A 25,340-nucleotide genomic window follows, 5' to 3' on the forward strand; every position below is an offset into this window, starting at 1 on the left:
GAAAAGAAGGAAATACAGACCTGTGGTTTTCTCTTCCGTCAGCTAAGTTCCCATGAAATTTCAAAAATCTCAGAGAAAGTCTGATTTGGGGGTGGGGGTGGGGGGCGGGGATGACATATCAGCAAATACTGATTTATAATGAAAAACAGTTACCAACAATTTTCTGGACACTCCTTTCTGCAACTTGGCAGTCACCACATTGACATTCAATCAATCTAATAATATGGAACAGGGTAGAGAAGAGGAGCCATGCAGTTTTGAAGAAGTGTTAATTTTCCAGATTTAAAGTTTCACATGCATTCATATGTAAAAGAAGGGAAAGTGTGTTGAGTGTAGTACTAACGAAGTGTAACAGGAACAGGAAGGAAGGCTTATTTTACAAGTTCTGGGGTGCACATTCCATCTAGCTTTGTGTGTACACTACATGACATTGCACAGTCCGAAATCAATGCAGGGTTACATATAAAAGTGTATTACAACAAAGATAGGCAACAGTTAACGTTTCACAGTTTTGCAAAAAAGTGGGTTATAATTTTTAATTCAGGTTCGCCTTCTGAATTATTTATTAATACATTAGTTACACATATTAACAAAATATATAATGTTATCAAATGGATTAGTAACAGAACTTCTCATAAGTCATAACTATGGGGATTTCGTTGAAAGGGTATATATGCCTGTTTAACATAGAATGTAAAATTTCAAGCACCATAGCTCTATTAAAGTTTCTCAAATTTTTCTGAATTAATGAATTTTTAATTGAAACTTAGATAATTATTTCATCTATTTTTCCTATCAATGTTTTCATTTGAGAGCCAGAATACTGTAGATTTGTAATATGCTTTTCTTTTTTAAAAATTAAATCAGCTTGTGATCAGAAAAAAAGTAAAAATTCTTCTAATTAAGGAGAATGGAAAAGGCATTAAGTGATTAATACAACCTTAACCAACAATCAATGAATTTACATTGAAATACCCATCTGTTAAGTATTCAGGAAAGTGATGTGAACAATGGAAATAAATTAATCCACCCATCGTGAAATAGGCAGATAACTCGTTATCTTGTAAAATGTGTTGAATATTTGAATGATCAACTGGAATCACTCCTGCATTTTTAGTAGTTTAAGGTTCTGTGTCATGTCATTGCAAAAGATATTCTGTAGATATGCAGTAGGAAACACAGTTTTTAAAAACTGGCTTTAGAAAAAGCACTAGAAAGTTTACTGCAAGGAGCAGTCATACACTGACAAGGGTATTTTCTTCTATTGCCCAGTTGCAACTTGTGTCTATAATGCATAAGTGATATAAAACAGAGAAATATTTATTCACCTTAACATGGTCAAAAACCCAAGTGTCTAGTTTAGTTGCATCTTGTGCTCCAAAGTCTTCCTTTTCTGCAGTGTAACAGTATGTATAAACGTGATCCCCACTAGCACCTGCAAAAACAATACGAATGCAATATTGGGTGGAAGCAAGAATATTAAAAAAAAATTTCTTAATAAAAAAAATATAAATTGCATGTTAATATACAGGACGCAAGGAAAAAAATATCGATAAATCTATATAAAGACAAGAAAAGAGATTAGAAAGAAGAAAATGTCTCCTGAATAATTTTAATTTGCTCCTCATTTTATGTTCTATTGTTTCTTGAGTTGTACAGCTATTCTTTTATCAGCCAGTGTATTGATAGTACCAAAGTCAGAGATGTCCTTATGCCTGAAGTTCCTTCAGTTCCTGGGAGGAAATAATGTTTGGAAAAGCAAAAATTGAGTGAAATACAATCCAATTTTATCAAAATGAAATGGGCAATATAGAATTTATTAGAAAAACAAGAGTTTGGAAAAAGGCTTGTCTACATGAACACTTGCTTCATGGCAAGCTGAAGTATAAATCTACCCCACACTAGCCTGCCATGCATTAAACAGTATGCCTATACATGGAGATGGGGATATGATTCCCAACTCCAGGAGACTAATTCACTTTGCAAGTGAATTGAACTAAACAGAATTAAGGACATTTTACTTCTGAATGAGAGAGTGTACACACAAGGGTTTAATACAGTTTAATTAATCCACTTCTAATTCACACCTTTAGTTAATTTGGATTAACATTCCTCAGCACCCCTATCTAGACAGCCCCTAAGAAGACAACTTTTTCGCATAAGTAATAAATGCTTGGCGTCGTATTTGAATTTAGATTTTCAGCTCAAAGAGATTCTACTGTACTGCTTCTATCACTCTGACACAGATTAATAACCGGAAATTAAGAAAAGATTAAGAGAAGATATATCCAAAGGCCACTAAAATACCATTTTACCTCAGATGTTGCACGATGCTGGTCAAGAAGTCAAAGTGCAGATCACTATTCTGGAATTGGTGATTAAAGGTGCAAAAATCAAATATAAAACATCTTTACCTCTAGCTTTGATACACAAAGACTTCTAACGTCCAGATATTAAACCTAATGTGAGACCAAGTGAGATAGTGCTATATCATTGAGACTTTAATAAAAGAAATTATAACACATAAACAGAAAAAAAAATGGGTAAAGAAAGCTCAAGGAAGGATGCAGATTAGTTACTTCTAATCAGTAGGGCAACCTCACTACTGTAATATGCAAGGAGAATTTGGGAATGGATTGGGACCTGCACAATCTTCAAAGTCTTTATCTTTAAAAATTAGGTCTGATGCATAAAAAAAGGCAGGCCTCACTAAAAATGAATGCATTTTTCTGAAAATTCTCAAACATGCAACACCGTGTCCACTGATGTGGAAAAGTATAGTCTCTGGACAAGACAATCTCATTTTGTACACATTAAAGACTATACCATGGTGTCTTGTGAAACAGAGAAAAGAGAAACATCAAAATACTGATTTTTTGAAGTCCTGATGAAATCTGAAATCAGGTGGAACTTATAGAAATTCTGCAGTCTGGCTGAGCTGTTGAAGTCACAGGGCTCTAAACAAGGCTATTTCTATTATTTCTACATAAACTCCCAATGGGGAAATGTTCTTCTGTCAGTTCATAGCAACATAGAATCCAGCTGATTTGTTGGTTGTTCAATTATATAGTGCAATTTCCAGGCTTGAGGGTGAACTAACACACGAAGTTCAAGAGCTAGCATTTACCTGGATTATACTATACCTGGATTATAGGACAGGAACCTGAAAGCTGTAGCCCTTCATGTATCATCCCTGTTTTGCAATGGGGTTTATTTAAAAATCTAGAACACATAGTTTGCTGAGTTGCTGTCAGAATAGTGAGTAGAGTACTCCAAGGCACTTTTTAAAATCTGTTTATTACTGTCAATGGAGTTGAACTGAATGGATAAAGTATACCAAAAAAGGAGGCAGAGTGCACCAGCCTTGGTGGTTGTTGCAACAATCCTTGTTGATATTATGTGATGATGCATTATTGTACCATCTTCTGGTGATGGGATACAGCAAAGGAAAGAAATTGGGGCTCAATCTGAAACAAGTTCCTGTCTCTGAGAAGAGCCAGCACCAGAAAACCAAAATTAAGTATGTGCAGTGTGTGGGATGATTAGAGGTACACTCCTACCACTCCTCACCCTAATTTCTACCTAGATGAAGAATTTGTATTAATGTAAAAACAAATAAAACAGAGGGTGCAATGGTTTCTTCCACAGAAAATTCTGAAACATTTCACTGCATTTTAGATTCTATTATGACACTTCAAAAGAGATATTATGAAAAATATCTACTATGTATTAAGTACTGTATCTATCTTTGGAGACAGAACTGACAGGAGAGGGAAAGCCTTCTTTTCCCTCTATTCTGCTGGAGGGAGGAGGTGGCAGGGATTTGGCAAAAAGAACTTCCTTTACAACAGATGAGAAAAACAGGAGAAGCTCGGCTAGAACACTTCTTCCAACCGTGAGCTGTTGCTGCTCTTTCCACTAACTAGACAGACTGGGAGCCCCAGAAACTACCCAACCAGGTATCAACTCCTCCCACATCAGATTTCCCTGTCTGTTGTGTCTTCTCACCAACAGATTGCATCCCTATGGTAGTGAGCAGAGTCCTATTCAAAGAGTGCAGAAGTGGTATGCAAGGTCAGCATCTTAGGGGGTGATGCATGTCAGTCTTCAAGCTGAGTGCTGTGTATCTAGTTCTGCTAGTCATTAATAGCAGATTCATTAGGCATCACCTGCTGTTAAAACAGTATGCCAGGCATGCTATATGTGAACTGGCAAAGGGTAGGACCCTTCAAGAAAAAAAACCAGCAGTTACTCACATAGTAAGTATGCTCCTTTGAGATGCTTGCTTTCACGGATTGCGTGTCAGTGATGCAACTTGGAACTTTTGAACAGCAGTGTTTGCTGAGGATGCCCCACATGCAGCCTGTCTGTATCTCGGAACCCCACAACCACAGTTATTATAGATAGCAGCATTAGAATTCTTGGCCTCATCTAGTCTCCATCAAGGCTCCAATGAGTTGTTCACATATTATTGCAGACCTACCTAAGCATGGACAAAGCCAAATATAACATTATGTCACTTGAAAAGTAGAGCTCCTCGCTCTGTTACTGCAGCAGTTCTCTGTCTGATGAATTCCCCATGGTTCACCAGCGGAAACACCACTTCAACAGGACATCTATGTCAGAGACTGTAGCATGTGCCCAAGAGTCAGGAACTGACAGGGAGGAGGCACAGACAGGACGAAGGCAATAGGCACTTAGGAACACAGGCTATTTGTGATGGAATGTGAGCCAAGGGAGCCTGGGCAGTAGAGGAGAGCTAGCGTCATCTAACAGAAGTATCTGATGGATCTGAACAGTTGTGTTTTCTTGGCATAAAGTAGTAATGATGGACTAGGAGGGAAAAAAAAACCTGCTTTTTCAATTTAAGTCCAAAATTTGAAAAGAGGTCTGTGATTGACATATACTGAAAATGGGTGAACTTGAAGTTTGGGGCTCATAGGGACTGTGGTGATTTAGCTAGTTTCAAGGCCAAATTTAAAGAGGACCATTTTTTAAATCTTTCCTTGGCAAAAATTAACATATATTTGGCACTAAAATATTGTAGAAACTTCAATTATTCTCAGGAAAAATAGTGTAAAATTCCAAGACTAAATGCAATCATTAAAAAGAGAGAGAGAGAGAGAGAGAGAGATTTTAATTCTGCTTAAACTGTATCTGCAAATATATTGTTCCTTAAAGTACGGAATTGCTATAGGCATTTCAATGACCAATGGAAAATAAAAGACTAAATCACCTGGGTTAAAAAATCTTTCAGAAATTCAGATTTCTAGGGATCAGTATTTTGGTATTTAAGAAAAACAACAATTAAAAACTACACCTGTACTTCGATATAACGCGACACGATACAACATGAATTCGGATATAACACGGTAAAGCAGTGCTCCAGGGGGGGGCGGGGCTGCGCACTCCGGTGGATCAAAGCAAGTTCGATATAACGTGGTTTCACCTATAACACAGATTTTTTGGCTCCTGAGGACAGCGTTATATCGAGGTAGAGGTGTATTATTTTAGTTGAGGAGAAAGAATCTACTACATCTTAGGTTTCTCTACTGAAACATACAATAAATCCTTTACTGTAATGCACTTTTCTGACAAGACAAGGAAATGTCCTGGCAAACTATATTTAAGCATTGTTGCAGAAAGAGCCTTGCTAGCTAGTATTTTTCCCTTGGTTAGCTTAGAATGGAATAGACAACCATTGTGTAGACGTTACATTGAAATTTGGATGATCATACAAATGTCTGAAAAGTCAAGGATAACTAATTCAATTATGGAAACTATAATCTAACTCATTGATGATTATTAAGGCAGCAGGCTTTTTATGTGAGTATTCTGACTACTTAGCTATAAAGCTGTCAACAAGTGGTACAAAGGACCATAGTTTGATATTTTATATTGTTAGCATATAAAACAAACATTTATAGTAAGCATTTACTTTGGGAAAATAAATACCTCCACTAATATATAAAGGTGAATTAACTCCTTCTTACAAACTACTTATTCCAACCCATTTCCCAGAGTTGTATATGCTCCTTAATAACTTCAGTGTGTACCACAAGTATCTCAAGTGATATGGTAAATAGGCATTTACTTTCTTTCTCAAACAAAGCCAGTGAAAGATAGCACAGTACACTAAAACTGAATTCCATAAATCTTTTCCCAAGAATACATGGCTGCAAAAATGTAAACAATCTGCCAGTGGGCTGGAGGCCACATTCTTTTCTCATCCCCCCCAAACTCAAGATTCAAGCAGAGGTCCTGGGAAAGACAGATTCCCCAGAAGAGATTATTTTGCAGCTAATCATAAAACTGTTTTTCAGATTAACGCAAAAGTGGAAAAAAGGATGGGGATGGGAAACCAAATTATTCTTTCTTAATCCAATCACTGAAAATAATGGGGTTCAGTACAATTATTGTCATCATGAAATATATTTAAAACAATTCTCTCAATTCTAAAATTATCGAGGAGGAGGCAACACTGGAGTTTACCTTATTATTCTGGTTTCATGGGTTTCTAATTTAGCTACAGCAGTAGAATGTACATTCTTCTTGGGCGCTGGAGGGATTCTGCCACATCCTTTTCACAGTCCCCAGGATCCCCAAATTGTAATTCCCTCTCAATCCCCTGTTTATATTCCCTACTCTAAATCCCCAGAGCATAGCCACCATCCTTCTGAAGAAGACCGAATGGAATTTCCTTTAGAAGTCCCTTAATTGGTTGACATGTCACTTGAGTGAAATGCAAACAATATGTAGGACCAAGCACACTGCTTCCAGTGTACTTCCAGCCTTCACCAATCCAGGGACTGAGAGATCAGCACTAGTAATCTAATCCTGAGCTCAAGGATAGCATCACAACACTCCATGTTTGCATTTTCATATACTGTATTCCCACTTATATTTTACTAATCTAAAATAGGAGTGAGAAAACATAGTAAATCCCATATCCCTTTAATATGGAGGCACAGAAACAACAAAATTAGGAAAACGATTGTTAAACTCAGTTACTTATTGAAAGTCATAGCTAGGTCAAATTTAACAGTAATTTTTTTAATTACAGAAGTTTCAGAATTGCAACAGTATATGCAATTTTTATATCACACGCACACTGGACCAAAAAAATTACACTTGAGGCTAAATTGCACTATTAGGTAGGTAAGATTAGGAAAGCATCAGAATAGACCATAAATAGTAGTGAGAAGTTATGCTCTATTTAAAGCTTGTTTTCTTTTCTGGTCTGTGATGAGGAATTTTTCCATCCAACTCCCAAATTAACAGGCTTCATGCTAGAAAATATGTGCTGGCATTCACTGTGTTAATAAAGTCACAACCACCATAAGACACTGCTAGAGTATTTGATTTATCTATTGTAAAAGATCAGGACTTATCCTACTCCTCTATGTAGTATTTCTGGAAGGTTTTGTTTTTATAATTTGTATGTAAAATGTAACTTATAACAATACAAACAAATCCCTACAGAAATGCTAACTACTGTTAAATCTTGCAAATACCTCTCTGACTAATGTACTTTTAAACCACATCATAACTACCAGTGTAGTGTTTATCAGCTAATAAGATGCATCCCATTTAAGCTTACCTTTCGCAAACATAGGTAAAATATCTGGACTTCCCCAGCTCCAAGTATATTTACTTTCATTGAAAACTGAATCAAATTCCACTGGGTTCTCCTTCCATCCTGTCAAAACAAACATTAATGTTAAAGGGGTTGTTCAGGTGTAACAGAAGGCCTGATTTGGCCCATTGTCTAAAGATGAGTAGTACTAGAAAATAGGAACATTTTAAAGTCTTTATTATAATATTTAATAGTAAATGCTAGAGTTAAGATTACTTTTGACTTCTATTGTAATCCCATTTGTTTATGCTCATAAATCTGGGGGAGGAAAACTTTTTTGGCTTTGTAGTTGGTCTCTTGCGTCAGTGGTTTTAGTAAGTCTAAACAACAACTGTCCACTCTTTTTTCCATTAAGCAAGGATGACAAACAAAATTATTAATTTTTTCCCAAAGTAAGATAATTTAAAGACTTTGTTTTGTGAATGCATAATTCAAAAGTGGTTAAACTTTATTAGTACCCACAGAAGAGGAATCTCCCGACTAATACCTGTATTAATAAAAGAGTTATAAGTGATTGAAAGTTTGGTCTTCTCCATGGGTAGTACAAAGTTTCCACTAAGTTGAGAGTTCAAATACTACCTGTAGGACTGGAGAATAATGTGAATATCTGATGAACCTTATAGCATGACTGGAAAACTATTTGTTGCCCAGGCATTTAAAGAGAGGGGGAATTTAGGAAAAAGGAAAGGGGGTTACATCTTGTTAGAGCACTAAGAGGGTATGCATAATTTCATTCACATTTAATGGAACAAGCAATCTATTTGTTATAGGAGTTAATAATTGGAGATTAATTTTAAAAATTGTCAGGGCACAGAGCACTGGCTGGATGCTTGTTAGTTAAATTCATGTCTTCTAATAAATTTAAAAGAATAAATAAATAAAATGCATAATCTAGTTGTTTTATAGTTATATGAATGAGATTGATTTGCACAGGTGTGTACTGGTCTATCTACATAACTATGGAAGTACAAAGTGAAAGCTCTGCAATATATACTTTGAGGATAAATTCCATGTCAGCCCAATGGGGATGGATTACAAGACTCTGTTTTGAACAGCACTGAAAAAACAGTGCCAGCACTCAAAAATTAATAGTAGTCTTATTTCTTTCTAGCTTCTATAAATGTCTTTGACACAATCAAAGGGACACAGGGAAGAATTAAGAAATGAAACAGTTTGCACCCTTCTGACACTGGAAACGAAACAGTATTTGTCTTCTTGACATATCTCATCTCCACCAATCTGGGATGGGTGGATTTCCCCTGCCCATACCCTCAGCTCTTATTTTTATAAAGTAAAAAAAAACAAAAAAAAAAACCACAGCTCTTGTCAAAAGACTAGACTGATTGCCTTGAAGACTGAAGCCCTCAGTACATGTAAAGCAGTCAGAGGCAGCTCATGCTTAACCCATGCTATCCTGCCAGTGTACTTCAACCCTGATCTGTAAGGACTAGTTTATTCACCATGTCCATTCAATTCTTATCCTCTCTGCTGAGACTGAATCCAAGCTTGGCCAGTTGTGAATACGGATACCAATTCATTAGGATCAGGACTATGACCATCAAGTAATTTTATTTAGGCAGAGGTTCAAATGAATAAATAAACAATCATTTTTAAAAGATCAGTCTTTATAATAGGTTTGTCATCTGACTCTCCTGGAGGGCCAACAGCCTCCCGTATTTCATGTTCCTGTCACTTGACCTCTGGCCCCAATCTCTAGATTTCTAGTGAGTAAATCCCTCCCCGTGAGGCACATCATCACTGAATCTAGAAGGAGCCACTTTGTGGGGAATAGATTAGTGATGAGTGGTACAGTAGTGATGAGTCCACTAAATTATCCCTAACTGAGCAGCTTAGTTAGCACTTCCAAAAGCTAGGTCTCAGAAATGACATCTATACTTTCCTCTCATACTGGAAAAGCCAAATCATACTTAGTTACAGGCCGATTGCATAATACTTCTGTCTTTATATTTGAATTTTAATACTTTAAAGAGCTCTCTAGTACAATAATTAATCCTAAAGCAGGAATAAAAATATACAAATCCTATTTTCACAAATATTAATAGTGGAAAATTCTTCAAAGATGAATTCACGTTTTTCAGTCTATTATGTAGACATTTAGTGACCAATTTTGAACTTTACTATACCACCAAAAGATCGGTGGTATAGTAAGATTGATGTCAAATTTGTTGGAACCTGGGACTTGCATACCTTTAGCAACTGCACTGACATCTTCATAAAATCCAGCTATCAGTGCCACATGTCCTGGTCTAGATTCTGTTGGAACATGAGTATGAGATACTCCCCAGCTGCCTTTGTATTCTATGATATTCCTGAAAAGAAAATACAAGTAATTACTTCACAAAACTGTGTGTGCATGCACAGAGTAGCTCGTAGAAGAAGAAAAAGTGATGACTAGATGCTGTTGGCATTACATTCAAAACTCTCAGATTCAGTCAGATTTAGTCTTGAACTGTAACTGTTAAACTAGAAAGTAGTTACCATAAGATAACTAAACACCCACCAGGCATAATTATCACTATAGTCAGCCACCATCGTGAAGATAGGAGGTTAATTGGTGTGATCATGCATTTCAAGGTAATATATTATTTTATTTCTACTTTTTTTAGGGGTTATTCATTTTTTTTTCTTGTAAAGGTTATTCTTTTTTTTCCTCTCTCAGAATTTCTTTTCTAGTTTTTGCTTTCTCTGTTCCTTCATTAAACCTGTAAATTTCCAGATTAGGTTTTTTTCTCCTCCTCAATAAATAAAATATAGCCAATTATATGTAGTTCTTGTGATAGTGTCCTTTTTCCGGGCTAATTTCAGAACTGAGAGGGGTCTCTGAAGAGGGGCAGAGAAGGGAGTAAAATGGAGTAATCCAATTTTATAACCTCTAACACCCGCTATTTGGACATAATCTTCTCCCATGAAGATTGAAAGTGGGAGAAAAGTCCCCAAAGGGAGAAAGGCAGGTAAAATGGTGCAGCGGGAGAACTGAGAAGCAGGGTTGTTCCAGACCCTTGACCAAACCATCAAAATTGATATTTTGATTATTATTGTTGAGCAGTCAAAGAGAATATAGTGGGTGGTCTCCCTTTGAAACCTTGTTTTCTTCTTTTTAAACAGCTCAGAAAGTCTGGAAACCAGAAAACTGGACAGGGTGGGGTCTCTGAGCCATCTGGGATCTACTATATCTTTGTTTAATTACAGGCATAAAAATCCCAAACTATTGCAAAGCAGGCCTGGAGTCCTTCAATGTGTGCAATGTTTCATCAGTGGTATCAGCAAAGAGTTTCAGAAAAGGGGAGATTCCGGACAGTATTTTGGTGCTCTCTAGAGAACCTGGAGTCAGGATGCCCAATGCATGATGATTGCCATGGAGATGGAATGCACTATGGAGATGGAATGCACTGCAGTGTCAGTTGCTTCCAGGGAAGCCTGAAATGATGTTTTAGCCAGAAACTAACTTTTGGCTATTATGGCCTGTACCTGTTTGCAATGTTCTGCCAGAAGGCATTGAAAAAACCTGTGAACTTGGAGTAGTACAATTGTATTTCATCATAACAGCATGGTAATATGCAATTCTAAACTGTAGGGTCGCTGAGGAGTAATTCTTATGGCCAAAAAAGTCAAGGCGTTTTTTGTCCTTATCATACTGCGTAGATTAAATGTGGTGCTGTTTGCCACATTAATTTACTGCTTTAACAACCAGGGAGTTAGGAGAAGGATGTGAAAATAAAATTCCACAGTTCTCGGCTGCAACATACTAATTCTTAATGACACATTTGCACATGGGTGGTACTGTTGGCAGGGTCTGCCAGATGGTCTTGGCAGAATACAGGAGGCCTCATAAATGGACAAAGCCACTCAAGCAGAAGGTGTCATATGCAAAATATCCAATCGCTCCTAGGAGGATTTGCAGTGAGTCCACAACACATTTCATTAGCTCCTGAAACTGTTTAAAGTCATTGGCCACAGAAGGCGGAGAAGGTACAGCAACCTTATCTGCGAAAGATGAGGAAATACTAGTTTACAGCACAGCAGCCTCCTTGTCTGCTCTGGCCTCTTGCTCCTCAAAGTTTTCCTCCAATTGTTGAGGTAGTGAAGAAGGAACAGATGGAAGAGGAGACTGCCTCCCCAGTGGTCCTGACCAAAAAGACTAGGAGCCTGAGAACTGTTGTCAATAGCTAGCTAAGGGCCTCAATATGACCACTAAGGAGTATCATAGGGTCTAGGAAATGGAGTCCACTGCCTGAGATGTAGTCTGGGTTTGTCTCTCATGTGAATTGTCCCTATCCTTGAAGGCATCACAGAAGGAGCCCCGATTTTGATTGGTAGGGGAATCTTACACAGAAATATGTGAATTTGAAGAGATATCTTCAACATCATCCAAAGAGGGAGCTTTGCCCAGCTCAGAAAATGGTGGGGAGTCAGGTGCTACCAGGGAGCGAGGTAACACTACATTAATTTAAACTCAGTTCATGTTTTAATTATTTTCTTCACAATCATGAAGGTTGAATTTTTATTCATTTATTTTTGTGGAACATAATTCTGCAACATACTGCTCAGCCCTGGAATCACAGAGGACCTGGGTATAAACCACCACTACTTCTGAGGCTGTTTCTCTTCTCCCTAAGAGAGGCAATTTGGTAAAATGTTTAATGGTTAACTTGCGCCATGACTTACAATTTTTAGGAATGGAAGTGTTATCAGACACACTTACCTAAGGTAAGGTGCTTGAGCAGTACCATTATCATCTAATTCATACAGTGTATCTGCCCGCAAGCCATCAGCAACAAAAAGCACTAGTCGCTTTGCAGGTGGTGGCAATGGAGTACGCTGAGGAGTCATGCCATGAACCAAAGGAGAGGTGAAGTAGATGTCAAAAATGGAGGCCAAGAACACACAATGCACAAGGAGACCAACAACTATGAAGATCAGCATATTCATGGCGACAGGTAGTTCCTAAAGCAAAGTTCAACACTGAGAGGGAGGAAAAAATACAGGAAGTGAGTTTAGTCAGTCAAATGAAACTTATTATATCAATACTTATTATGGAAAAGCAATAACCCCACCATAATTGGAGACGCAACCAGCTTTCATTATAAATCCCTACTATATAGTCTGCTCCTCTCTCCCAATAATTTTAGCCTGAAAATTGCCATGTACTCTAAAAGCAAAGAAGAATGTTTCAAAATGTTTTCGAGTTACAGGTCATTAAAAAGCTACCCCGGTTTCCTCAATAAATAAAGTGTTTATTGTCTCAGTCAAAACTGCTAGTTACTATTTTTCAAGATTTTCATATAGTTACTAAGCTTTGGAAATTCATTTGTGGTCTGTAGTTTGAGATCCAATGATTTCAGTGGGAATGCCATGTCAAGCCAGCTCCGGTTAATTTCATTCGGGGTCATTTTCCATTTACGTCAGTGACTTCAGGATCAAATGCTACATATGTCCGTAAGAATTGTGTAGGTGAAAAACATTATTAGTCACATATTTTAGATGAGGTAGCTCAAACACAAAGAAGTTCAGTGACTTCTTGGTTGGCAGGCACTGTGACCTTAGCTGTGGACCCAGAGACTTATTCTTGAGTTGGACATTTTATGCCCTTTTTTTTTTTTAAACACAAATTTTTATTAATGTTTGGAGTTAAAATAAGCTGAGGCGCACAGGTATGCATTGTTAGAACATGAATGTTTTGTAGGAGCACGCACACCTCATCCAAAGGCTCATCCAAAGCCAACTTAAGTCAATGGAAACGTTGCCCCGCAACCACCACGCCATCTACAGAAGGTGGATGTTGACCCTGAACAGCAAGGGATGTGACACAGTGTCCAGAAGGAGATGATACTGCAAGAACACATGCTTGGCAAGATTAGGGCTGGCCCCTTCCCTTCTTCAGGTCCTTTGACTTTCCACTAGCTGCAGCAACCATGCTGGCCACATGCCCCACCACCATCTATACTCTCCCTGGCTTTTCAAAAGCTTTCCACCCTGCCTCCCCTTAGGATATGTCTTTTCTCAAGCAGGAGACATCATTTCCAGCTTGAGCAAATATATGTGCACTTTAATCACACTAGTGCACTAAAAAGAGAAGTGTAGCTGCAGCAGTGCGAGTGGTAGGATTGGCTGGCAGCCCAAGCAAATACCCACCATCCTGAGAAGTGTTGTGCTCAGTGCAGGTAGCTCATTCCACTGCACATCCCGCCGCAGCTGCATTTCTATTTTTAACACAGTGGCTCAACAAAGCTAGCTCAGCTAGACATACACACATTAGAAATTACATTTCCAGCTTGAGTGCAGGTGTACCCTAATTGTTCTGTAGAGGCTGCATTTTCAGGATGTTACAAGTCTGACCAATTTTGGGGGGCTCAGGAAGGATTTTTTTCCCTATTGTGCCAAATTTTCTGAGGCCCAGAGGTATTTTTTTGCCTTCCTCAAAGTATCATGGAGACACGATCAGGATGCACCCTTCCTGTGTATATCGTTTATTCTCTAAGTATATTAATCAATACCTACTGTCTTCAATGGACTTTGAATCAGGGCCTGAATGAGGCAAGGCTCTGTAGGAACCATTGTCAGCACGTCCCAAACTTCTCACATTTGTATTTAATATAATAGGTGGTCTGTTCACGCTCTTAAATGGTGTCTTCATTTACATACACAAAAGAAAAGATAAAAGATGCTAAGAATAACACATGAGCTGGGAAATTCCAAATAAGAAAAAAATAAAACCACTTTTAAAAACCAGTTAAGGTTGTTAAACGTCATTTTTCACACCGTTTACAAAACCCAAACATTTAGAAACAATTAAATGGATAGATAAGGACATAAGAAATCTTACATTAATCACATACATAGAACAAAATTCTCATTAAGTATAAAGAAATGCACATCACAACTCAATAACTTCTGACTAAAATAAATTACTATTCTTTTATCAGGAATTTCAAAATAGAAAACAAAACCATCCCTTGTAGAAAATATTAAAGATATACGTATACTAATGACATATTGATCAACATGAAATTCAAGTCTACTTACATAGTACACAAAAATCCACCATCACTGTTAATTTTATACATTTTCCCTATTAAAACTACATATACAGCAATTTTCAAGGAATAACAATGAGCATTTGATCAAAAATGTTAGCAGATAAATACTTTAATATTTCTCATCTAACAGAAGATATGTAGACTAAAAATCAAGATAACAAAATAAAGCATTAAAGAGAGAAAATAAATCCAGGGATCACAATTAAGGTTGCTGTGTTGTGATTAAATAAGCAATTATTTTAACTAAACAGAACAGTTTTGTTCTTACTGTGTAGGCAATGTAAGATTTAGAATATTTATTACTATCCATTTCCGTCCTTTTAAGTGCTTGGGTTTTGTGTATGATTCAAGGGATAAATCTGTTAGTTCCATAGCAACATAACTGTTTCTTTTAGTGATGATCTTGGTACTGGAATATTTCAAAAGGAAACACTTATATTTAACTACAAACATATGATATATCAAAAAATTTATCTCAGGGTATATCTACACTGCAATTAGATACCCACAACTGGTCTGTGCCAGCTGACTCAGACTCGCCAGGCGGAGACTAAGAGGTTGTTTAACTACTGTGTAGACATTCGGGCTCGGTCTGGAGCCCAGCCTCAAGGACCCTGCAAGGTGGGAGGGTCCCAGAGTTTGAGCTGTTTTTAATTGCAGTGTAGACATACCCTTAGAGCAGAGGTTCCCAAACTCTGGGGCGCACCCTACTAGGGTGCAGAGGAACTTTCAAGGGCACAGGCAGTGGGGCCCGCGATAGCCGCCATGGGGAGCGAACATCACCCAGCTCTGCTCCGATCCCAGTCGCAGCTCTGCTCCACCCCCAGCCCAGCTCCTCCCCCATCCTCAGTTCAGCCCCCACTTCTGCCTTTAACCCAAAGTCATCAGCTGAGCCAAGTGTGCAGTAAGGGAGTGAGGGATGCAGACAGATTCTATTACTGGTAAAGGGGGGTGCGACAGGAACAGTTTGTACACCACTGCCTTAGGGGGTTGTCTATACAGGAACACCAGAACGGTAAAACAAGTTAACTAATGATGTAGTTAGAGCACATTAAAGCACAGACAAACATAAATAGAGAAACGTCATCAAATTGAGCACAGGGCCCCACTTCGCTTGATTAATTAAACTCCGTCCCGCCCTCCCTCCCCAATTTCATATGATTTAAATTGATGTGTTTAAATACCATACTCAGTGGAGAGGTCACTTTAATCAGATGCTGCTGCATCTTCCTAGTGCTCAGATTCCACAGTGATGGGGCAGAGTAGAAGAATTTAAATAAAATAGAATGCTGTTGTAGTTAAGACTAGTAAACAGTTACATTACCACATTATGGTTCTCAGTACAAGATGACACATTATTTCCTTAGTTCTTTTCATGCATTGGGTCTGACAATCACTGTGTAATTCTACTACTGTCTCATCAGATTACTTTAATCCACAAAATTAATTCAAATGAAATTCTTGTAATTTATAACCACAGTTTAAATTACCTTAGCTCAGACTATACCTTTAGGCACAACACATCCAACTACTCATCGTTCTCAGAAGCCTTCAAGACAGACAGCTCTCAGTCCAGTTGTTCATACTACTTCTCTCATTCATTCACTTCCTGCTTCTAGTCTGCTCCAATTTACCCTCTACCTGTCGCAGTGCTGTATATTATCACTCTAAAATAAAGCTATCAAAGCAACCCTTCATATTACACTTGACTTGACATATATTTTACACCTTAGGGGGAAATTATGATACACTTGGACAAATTCAATAAAGTTCTTAAAATAATGCTTAATTTGACTTCAATAAGATTTAAGCATATACTTAAGTACCCTTCCAGAATCAGGATGTTTTCCTTAATCTGGGTCTTGATTAATAACTAGCAGGAAGTTGTATTAGGGCTCATACATGGATGCACTTATGAGCACAGATAAGGCCTTAGTTATTTAAAGTGAAAGGACACAAATCTTTTAAGAACAGTCAACATGAGAAGGTTACTCATCCTGTGCAGTAACTGAGGTTCTTCAAGATGGCTGTCCCTGTGAGTGAGCCACTTGAGGTGAATCTACATCCATGCATCTGCGATTGGAGAATTTCAGTAGCAGTGCCTGGATGGGTCACACAAGTACTGTCACCATCTCGTGCTGCCTCTGACAAGTACATAGCACTGTATGACCAAACCCTCCTCAGTTCCTTCTCTACTGCAGTGGCCCTAGCAGGAAACACCAAAGTAGAGGGGCAGAGGGTGGGTAGTGGATCACCCACAGGGATAACCATCTCTAAGAACCTCAGTTACTGTACAAGGTGAGTAACCATCTCTTCTTCTTCAAGGAGTGTCACTGTGGGTGCTCCACTTTAGGTGACTGTAGAGCAATAGTCATCATTGGAAGGAAGGGGCTTTGGAGTTGCATTTGTGACAGAAGATAAAACTGCGAGTCCCTGGACAGCATCTGATGTCAAGTCCTGCTCTACTGCGTAGTGCTCTGTGAACATGTGGCTAATGCCCAGGTTGCTGCTTTTCAGATGTCTGTGATGGGTACATTGTTGAGGAAGGCTATTGACATAGAAAGCGATCTGGTGGAGTGTGTGCGGGTCCCCAGTAGGGATGATAGAAGTTGTTGACAGTAGCAAAGGTCAATGCACCCAGAGATCCATTTCAAGAGCCTTTGCTTGGATATGGCAGCTCCTTTTGATCTTTCCGTGACAGAAAGAAAATAACCTTGGCGACTTTCTGACGGGTTTAGCCCTGTAAGTGTAAAAAGCTACTGTCCTTCTGACATCCATGGTGTGAAACACTGATTTTTGTTTGTTCCCATGAGGTTTTGGGAAGAACATCGGGAGATGGATAGGCTGGTTCAAGTAGAATGAAGAGCTATTTTAGGTAAAAATTTTGGATGTGGCCTTATCTTGTTTTTGAAGAATATTGTGTATGCAGGGTGTGCCACGAGAGCCCCACGTTCTACTCACCATGCAAATGGGATAGTGATGAAAAAAGCCACCTTCATCGACAGGTGTAGAAGTGAATATGTTGCTAAGGGCTCAAACGGGGGTCCAGTAAGGCACCGAAGCACTAGATTAAGGTCCCATGGCTCCTATTTCATGATAAAAGTTACAAATACCTTTGAGGAATCATTTAGTGGTAGGGCAAGTAAGGGCTGAGAACTCGTCAACTTTGTGATGGAAAACTGTGATTGCTGGGAGCTCATTATATATTGGAATTTAAGAAATCAGGTCTATCAATTTAATACCATTGGTAAAGAAGAGGTAGTCACCACTGTTTGTCTATCCTGGCACCATATGTGGAATCTCGTCCATTTGTGCAGGTAAGTATACAATGAAATAGACCTTCTGCTATTTAATAGTACGGTCCTTACCTCCTCCAAACAGGTCACTTCATTGCCATGGAACCGTGGAGAAACCATGCCTTCAGGGGGAGTATTTCTGGGTTCAGGTGGCAGACCTGGCCTGCATCCTGAGACAGATGTGGAAGAAGAGGAAGAGTGCATGGTGGGCATACCGCCATCATCAACAGGTCAAAGAACCACATTTGTCTAGGTCACATGGGGGCAATCAAGATGACTCTGGATTTGTCTGCCCTTATCTTATGTATGATCTGGATAGGAGAGGAGTGAGGGGAAAACACGTACAGTAGAGGTGCACCACATTTGAAGAGAAAAGCACCCCAATCTTGCTCTCAAGCAGAAATGTGGGCACTTGTCATTCTGGGCTATAGTGTAGAGGTTTATAGTTGGAAAACCCCAGCTTTGATATCCTCTGTAGTACCTTGGTGTTTCTTTCCCAATCATGGTCCTGAGAGGATGTTCTGTGCAAAGCATCTGCAGTGGTGTTTTGGCATCCTGGTAGGTAGGTGGCTGAGATGCTGATGTTGGATGCACCAGTTCCATAATCTCTTCGCTTCTGTGCACAGAGAGTGCAACCAAGTCATCCCTTGTTGGTTTATATTAAAACATACAAGCAATGTTGTCCTCATCAACACTTTTATGGTCTTGTTCCTGAACATGGGCAGAAAGTGTGAGCATGCACTGCAGACTGCTCATAGTTCCAGTAAGTTTATGTGCAATGTTGATTCTGAGGGGGATCACCTGTCCTGGACTGTGCAAGTGTGCACCTCAATATAGCAGATAAGTGTCCATTGTAAGTATATTTGATGGGGCCTGTGCAAAGGGAACTCATGCCCAAACATTGTGTGGTCAAGTCCACCAGTGAAGAGTTTTTTCACTCTGACTGGCAACGATCACTGTTTTCTGTGATTAGGCTCAGAGAACTGAGATTATTTCCTCACTTCTCTCACAATCAGGAAAATTCCAGCCAAGGAAATTTCAGCATTTTTGTATCCTTTCATATCTTCCTGTGCACTCCACCAGTCAGTTACTTCTGTAACTATAAAGATGCAGTCCTTATTCAAGGAAACTATTATTCTTATTCAATGTTAATTTTAATGCATCACCTAGTAGTAGACAGGCCAAAAGAGCCTGCTGTGTTTTCCAGCCCCACTACACGCAGTTCTAACATATCTAATTGGCATAAAATTTCCCTTACTGTCCAACAGAACACAGGAATTGCTATATACTGGATCAGACCATTAATCATTACTGTGGTCTTGGGCAATAACGGCTGCCTCAGACAAAGATTTCTTCTTCTCTCTGGCTCTTTATTCAGAATGTCCTAAACTGTATCCAAACCTAATAACAATATAGTCCAACCTTCACCTCACAATATTGGAACAGGTTTGAAGTTAAACACAAAAAGTTAGTTCAAAACTTAAAACGACAGATGAGCTGATGACTCCAGGCTGGGCTTAATTCTTTGGTAGAGGAGAGATCATCACCAATGGAAAAGTTCGCCATTGAACAATTCATTGCAAGAGGTGGAAAAAGCAAGTGACAGAAGATTATCGCTACTGAAGGCTACAAAAAACTATGGCAAATACAGTGCCTACAACCTCTCAAATTTACTGCATTCATTCATTGTTGTATATAAATATGGAGAGGAAGAAAAAACACTGTGAAAAAGGAAAGAAAAAAGCCATTAAGAACATAGAGATCTACCAGATGAACAGTAGACCAAGAACAGTGATGCTCACCAATATGACTCATTCAGCTAAGGTGAAAAGACAGCCACAGAGGTAAACAGGAGGTCCCTGTGGCAGATATGAGATCTTGAAAGTACAAAGTGTTCAAACAATTACATTTAAATGTGGCAGATAGGCATAAACTTTGGGATAACAAGTGTTAAGTGGGTTTCCTGGGAGTGGTTAATGTATATTCCACAACTCCAGTTATGCAAAAACTCTGTCTTTTCAAGCTACTTGCTGAGGAGAGAGTCATTGACTAGTCATTACCTGTTCCTGGAGACTAGATATCAAAGGTCTGAGCTTTATAAAGAAACAGCAGAACTGTCCAGTGGTGGTTCTGGTTCCCAATCTAAAAAACTGACATGAATTTGTAACCAAGGGGACAAACTCAGTTGTGTAATTTGAAAAACTGACATCTACCAGAGCCTAGTGTTGGAGTTGCAGATAAACTCTAGTAAACTTTTAGCATGCATTCAAGTTCTTTTACTGTATTGTATGTTTTCTCTGTAATGCTTTTTATCTTAAGAATAAAAGTGATTGCTTAGAAAGAGCTGTGCGACAACCTGTTACTGCAATATCCTGTTCATAGCCCTCAAAGAGAAATCAAAGCACTGGCCGTTAGGCAGACTGGCTTGCTGGGGATATCACTGCGTAAGGCAAGGAACTATACAGCCTTAAAACCACCTGATCTGAAGGGAGTGAGACATGGGTCCCTACTCAGTGATAGGTCTCAGTAAAAGACCTGAGATCTGACTAGGAACTACTAGAGTGTACCACAAAGAAGGGAACACAGGCGCAGCTACCTGACAACTGTTACAGTCCCAATAAGCACTAGAGGGCATCACAATGCTGAAACTTCACTGGCAGTTATATCCATGAGTGACAGGAAGAAGGGAATGAACCTAAGATGGTGGCAGCCAGATCACACAGAATTAAGCATTCTATCTCCTTTCAAAGAGCAGTGTAATTCTGCACAGCCCAGTCTCCATAAATTGATATCAGGGTCTTGAGAATGGTCATGAAGGAACTCATATTCTCAGCAAGTTTCATATAAGGTATATGGCTGACAACACTATTGCGATGGAATGAATAGGTCTGCCAAAAAAGTAATATTTAATAACTAAGAGCAGGAGGGAGCAAGAGTCAGTTTTAGAAAAATTCAACCGAGACAGGTGAAACCTCCTTACTCACCAAACAATGGGACTTCAGAAATCACTTTACTTTGACGAGCAGACTGGTCTCTGAAACACAGTCTCTAAGATGTCAAGTATCAGAGGGGTAGCCGTGTTAGTCTGGATCTGTAAAAGCAGCAAAGAATCCTGTGGCACCTTATAGACTAACAGACGTTTTGGAGCATGAGCTTTCGTGGGTGAATACCCACTTCTTCAGATGCATGTCATGCATCTAAAGAAGTGGGTATTCACCCACGAAAGCTCATGCTCCAAAACGTCTGTTAGTCTATAAGGGGCCACAGGATTCTTTGCTGCTTTTACAGTCTCTAAGATGGGCTTTTAAGCATTTGAAAAGTAGCTATCAAAGGTTGCTGTATCCTCCATCGACCACCTTATAGTCCTTAGTGAAAGCAGGAAGTCCAAAACTCTACTGTTTATGTAGGTCAGGGGTTGGCAACCTTTCAGAAGTGGTGTGCCAAATCTGCATTTATTCACTCTAATTTAAGGTTTTGCATGCTGGTAATACCTTCTAACATTTTTAAAGGTCTCTTTCTATACGTCTATAATATATAACTAAACTATTGTTGTATGTAAAGTAAAGAAGGTTTTTAAAAAATTTAAGAAGCTTAATTTAAAATTAAATTAAAATGCAGAGCCCCTCGGACTCATGGGCAGGACCCAGGCTGTTTGAGTACCACTGAAAATCAGCTCACATGCTGCCTTTGGCACACGTGCCATAGGTTGCCTACCCTGATGTAGGTATTAGGAGAAACTCAGTTTGGAGAACAGGTGCAGCTACCCTAAATGCTGGGAGGGAGGGTCTGGATAAAGTGATACAGAGTAAGGAAAAGGGAGAGTAAGTATTCTGGAGACCATGAAAGGAATCTCTCTCTCGGGACATCTTTGAGGTTAAGACCCTAAGACTGGGGCCACAGCCTCAGATTGCTTTCTGTAATATGTAAATAAGAACTTGTGTTTCCGTTGTGTAACTTAAGATGAGACTGCATTGCCTACTTTATCTTATGCAGTATATTAACTCACCCTTTCCTTTTTTGGTTTTACTCCATTCTCTCTCTTTTTCTAATAAACTTCATTCTTATTAAGAAACCTCTTGTTGTGCAGGAGAAATGTTCACACAGTCCATCCTGGAGGAGAAGAGACACCTTGCAACCTCAAAAGAGGTATGAGACTCAAAACACTTCTGGAACCCAACTCCTTACCCCATCCAACTTCTGTCAATAAGGCACAAAGATGTGATGAAAAGGGTTGTAAATACCTAGTGCCATGTCAACATGAGAGATAGCAGTGGAGTCAGGTAACAACTAGCGACAGAGCAGACTAGGTCCAGAGGCACCCTGCTGGAGGCATTGCGGCCCTGCCTCACAACCCCCTCTCTTCTCCTAAAAACAGCAGAGGAGAAGTCCTCTAGGCAGCCTAGAGTGGCTGCAGGGGAGCAGCCAATCAGGGGCCAGAAGGGACATGTAAAAGGAAGCAGCAGAGGCAGAGCAGTCAGTTGTTGCCTGGAGCTCAAATAGGGAGGGATCAGGTGCCTTTTTCTTCTTTCATATGGCTGGTGTAGAGCAGCAACTACAATTTCACCTGAAGTTGATCAAGCCAGATTGCTCATCAGGAGTAGCAGAATTTATTGTATATGCCTCCTCTTTCATATTTATAAACTGCACAGTACGTGGTGAGATGTTTGATAATCTGTCATGGGAAGCCACACATGCACCAAGGAGTCCTTAATTTTCCATTTGTGCATTAGATATCCACATCTACTATGGGTGGTTGGGATTCAGTTCAGAGTTGACTCAGATTTCTGTGGAAGGTCAAAACGGGAACCCTTTGTGGGATGCATCATGAGGTGCTTATTTTTAAAGTCTTGTTTAACCCAATATGCTTTCCAAGCCTCCTTCTGATCCTAGACTGATTGCATGAGGCTAAGCGAATGTTCCCAAAAAGGCTTGCAGGAATACATTGGGGAAAGGGGGGGCCCACACTGTCAAGTCTTGGTGGATAGGAAGACATCTGTTTTCCTGGATTAGCTATGCTTCGCAGAGTGTCGCAGCAGTTTGGCATATCACTGGGAGATCAATGTTAGACAGAACAGGTAGCCATGGTGTTGGACTTAAGGGTTCCAGTGATGAACCTCATCACTGTATTCAGCTGAGTTTCAACAAGTCACGTATGGCTGCATCTACTTCATATGATTGATAATATTCAGTTACTGAATATACAAGTGTTATTGCAGATGTTCGCAACACTGATGCCGATGCACCCAAGGTTGTACCCGCTAGTTTCTGAATTATGTTGGCTCTTGTATTTATCTTTACAGTTATCTTCTCAGGGTGATCACAGAGGGTGTAGTTGAGTTTCACTCTGCGGTATACTGGGGTGTGATCATGTTGCACATTTTTATAACAGAAAGCTACTTTCAGTTTGTTTTTAGCACTTATATTATCAAGATGAAATGCACATCTTATGGTTTTTCCAGGGTTTGGTTTGAGCCTCCATTTCTGGAAGTACTATTCCATACTTTGGAGGTCCTCAGTTAATGTTTTCTCAATGTCATGGAGCTTTGGTGCTTGGGTTGTCACGGTAAGATCATCTGCATATCCAAATTTTACTCCTGGCAGAATTCTGCCCCACCACGTCCACACATATTTAATGAGCCCTGCAGATTTCTATTTTTTGCACAGAAAAAAGCTTCTGCCAAAATGTTGCTGCAGTTCTGCCTTTTTCCCCACCAGAAAGCGCTGTGGCACTAGAACAAAGCTGTGACTCCTCACCAGTGAGGGAAGAGAGCTGCCTTAGGGTGGGGTGCTTGGGGTGGAGGGGTCAGACAGGGGCTCATAAGGGCTAGTGGAGGAGGACAGACTGGGGCAGGGGCTGAATGGGAGTGGAGGCAGAGGGCCACGGGAGGAAGGAGATGCAGAGACACATGGGAACAGGGGGACGTGGGGCAGAGCTACACAGGGACAGTGGAGTGGCTGAGTGAGGGCACAGAGATACATGGGGGCAGGGGCAGATGTGCTTGACTGAATGGGAGAGGCTAGGGATCAGCCAGGGTCTACATAGTGGGAAACTCCCTAACAATCCCTCCCCCACCAAAAAAACCTGTTCCATACTTTTCCCACCCATACTCAACAACCCTCCAAGTTTACACCCAGGCTTCTGCCCAGCAATTTACTTCCCTCCATTACCCCTGACTCCCCCAAGCCTTTGCACTGCTTCTGAGGGGTATGGGAAATACGGTTCTGCATTGTAGTTTAAATGAATTATTACTCAGAGTTCTGTATTAATATGCCTAGTAAGGAATCTATTTGTCAAAAAACATTGCCTGGATCCTTTTTGTCATCTGTATTGTTACAGACATATTTGCTGACAGGTATTTTGAAATAAATGATCAAAAATAATTGAAACTGATGTGATTATACAAGGTTATTTTGACAATAAAATATGCAGATTTTTGAAATATTGTGCCTAGAATTTAATTTTTTGTTGAGGAATTCCATCAGGAGTAAAGTTTTCATGATTTAGTTGGAGGCATGTCACTTATGTAAATATTAAAAAGTGTTGGTGTGAATACAGAGCCTTGTGGTAGCATGTTTATGATATGGGGTGAGCTGGTCTTATTACCCAAGTACCCCTGTAGACATGTGTTATTAAGCATGGTCCACAGCAGGCAAAGTGCTTGGTAGCAAGGTATAATTTCTGCAAGTTTCAGCATCAGGCCTTAATCCATACACCGTCATACACAGATGACAGATCAACAAATACTGCAGTCTTTAGTTTTTTCTGATAACCAGCCTCAATGTGAGTTCTGAGTGCCAGAATTGGTCGCAACAACTAAGTTCTGGCCAGAAGCCTGCCTGAGAGGGATCATTGGCTCAGTAAAAGGGCGATATGTTCAAGAAGTTTATAGCTCATGCATACTTAATAAATTGGCCTGTGGCTTCCCACTTCATCAGTGGGCTTTCCAGGCTTTGGAATGGCAATTACCATTCCTCACACTATATTTCAGGGATCTCAATAGTCCTTAAGGTAGAGGGACTACAATGTTGCTAGCCATTGGAGTCCTTTGGTGCTGAGATGGTGGAGGAATTCTGGCAGAATACTGTCAGGGCCTACAGACACCATTTTTTTCATCACAGCAACTCTGAAGAAGATGAGCCCCGGGAAGGCTGCCAAAGAATGGTGCTGGACCGGCTGGAAGAGCAGCAGGACCATGAACAGCTCAGTGCAGGCAGGCTGAACCCAGGAGACTGAGCCCAGAACCTAGACAGACTGGGCGGGGGTACCGTGATGGGCCCTGTTGGTCTGGTTGAAGACTGAGCCCAGGGAAGGCTGCTGAAAGAACATCAACTGAGGGCACCCAGATGGAC

General features: G+C 39.7%; 1 protein-coding gene across 8 annotated transcripts in view; it reads right to left on the reverse strand.

Moving 5' to 3' along the window:
* The window catches only part of PIGN (phosphatidylinositol glycan anchor biosynthesis class N), a 167,608-nt gene that overhangs the window by 128,909 nt on the left and 13,359 nt on the right, over positions 1-25,340 (reverse strand). For 6 of the 8 annotated variants that reach the window (XM_030552249.1, XM_030552250.1, XM_030552254.1 and 3 more), the window contains 5 exons: positions 14,156-14,285; positions 12,360-12,619; positions 9,845-9,966; positions 7,601-7,699; positions 1,329-1,435 (listed from right to left, as the gene is read on the reverse strand). In XM_030552249.1, the coding sequence (XP_030408109.1) occupies positions 1,329-1,435; positions 7,601-7,699; positions 9,845-9,966; positions 12,360-12,586 (555 nt within the window). In that variant the 5' untranslated portion in view covers positions 12,587-12,619; positions 14,156-14,285. The remainder of the gene's footprint in view (positions 1-1,328; positions 1,436-7,600; positions 7,700-9,844; positions 9,967-12,359; positions 12,620-14,155; positions 14,286-25,340) is intronic. The other 2 variants (XM_030552252.1, XM_030552253.1) reach the window with 1 other exon arrangement.

Source organism: Gopherus evgoodei, chromosome 2 (assembly GCF_007399415.2).
Source record: "Gopherus evgoodei ecotype Sinaloan lineage chromosome 2, rGopEvg1_v1.p, whole genome shotgun sequence".
Lineage (NCBI taxonomy): Eukaryota > Metazoa > Chordata > Testudines > Testudinidae > Gopherus > Gopherus evgoodei.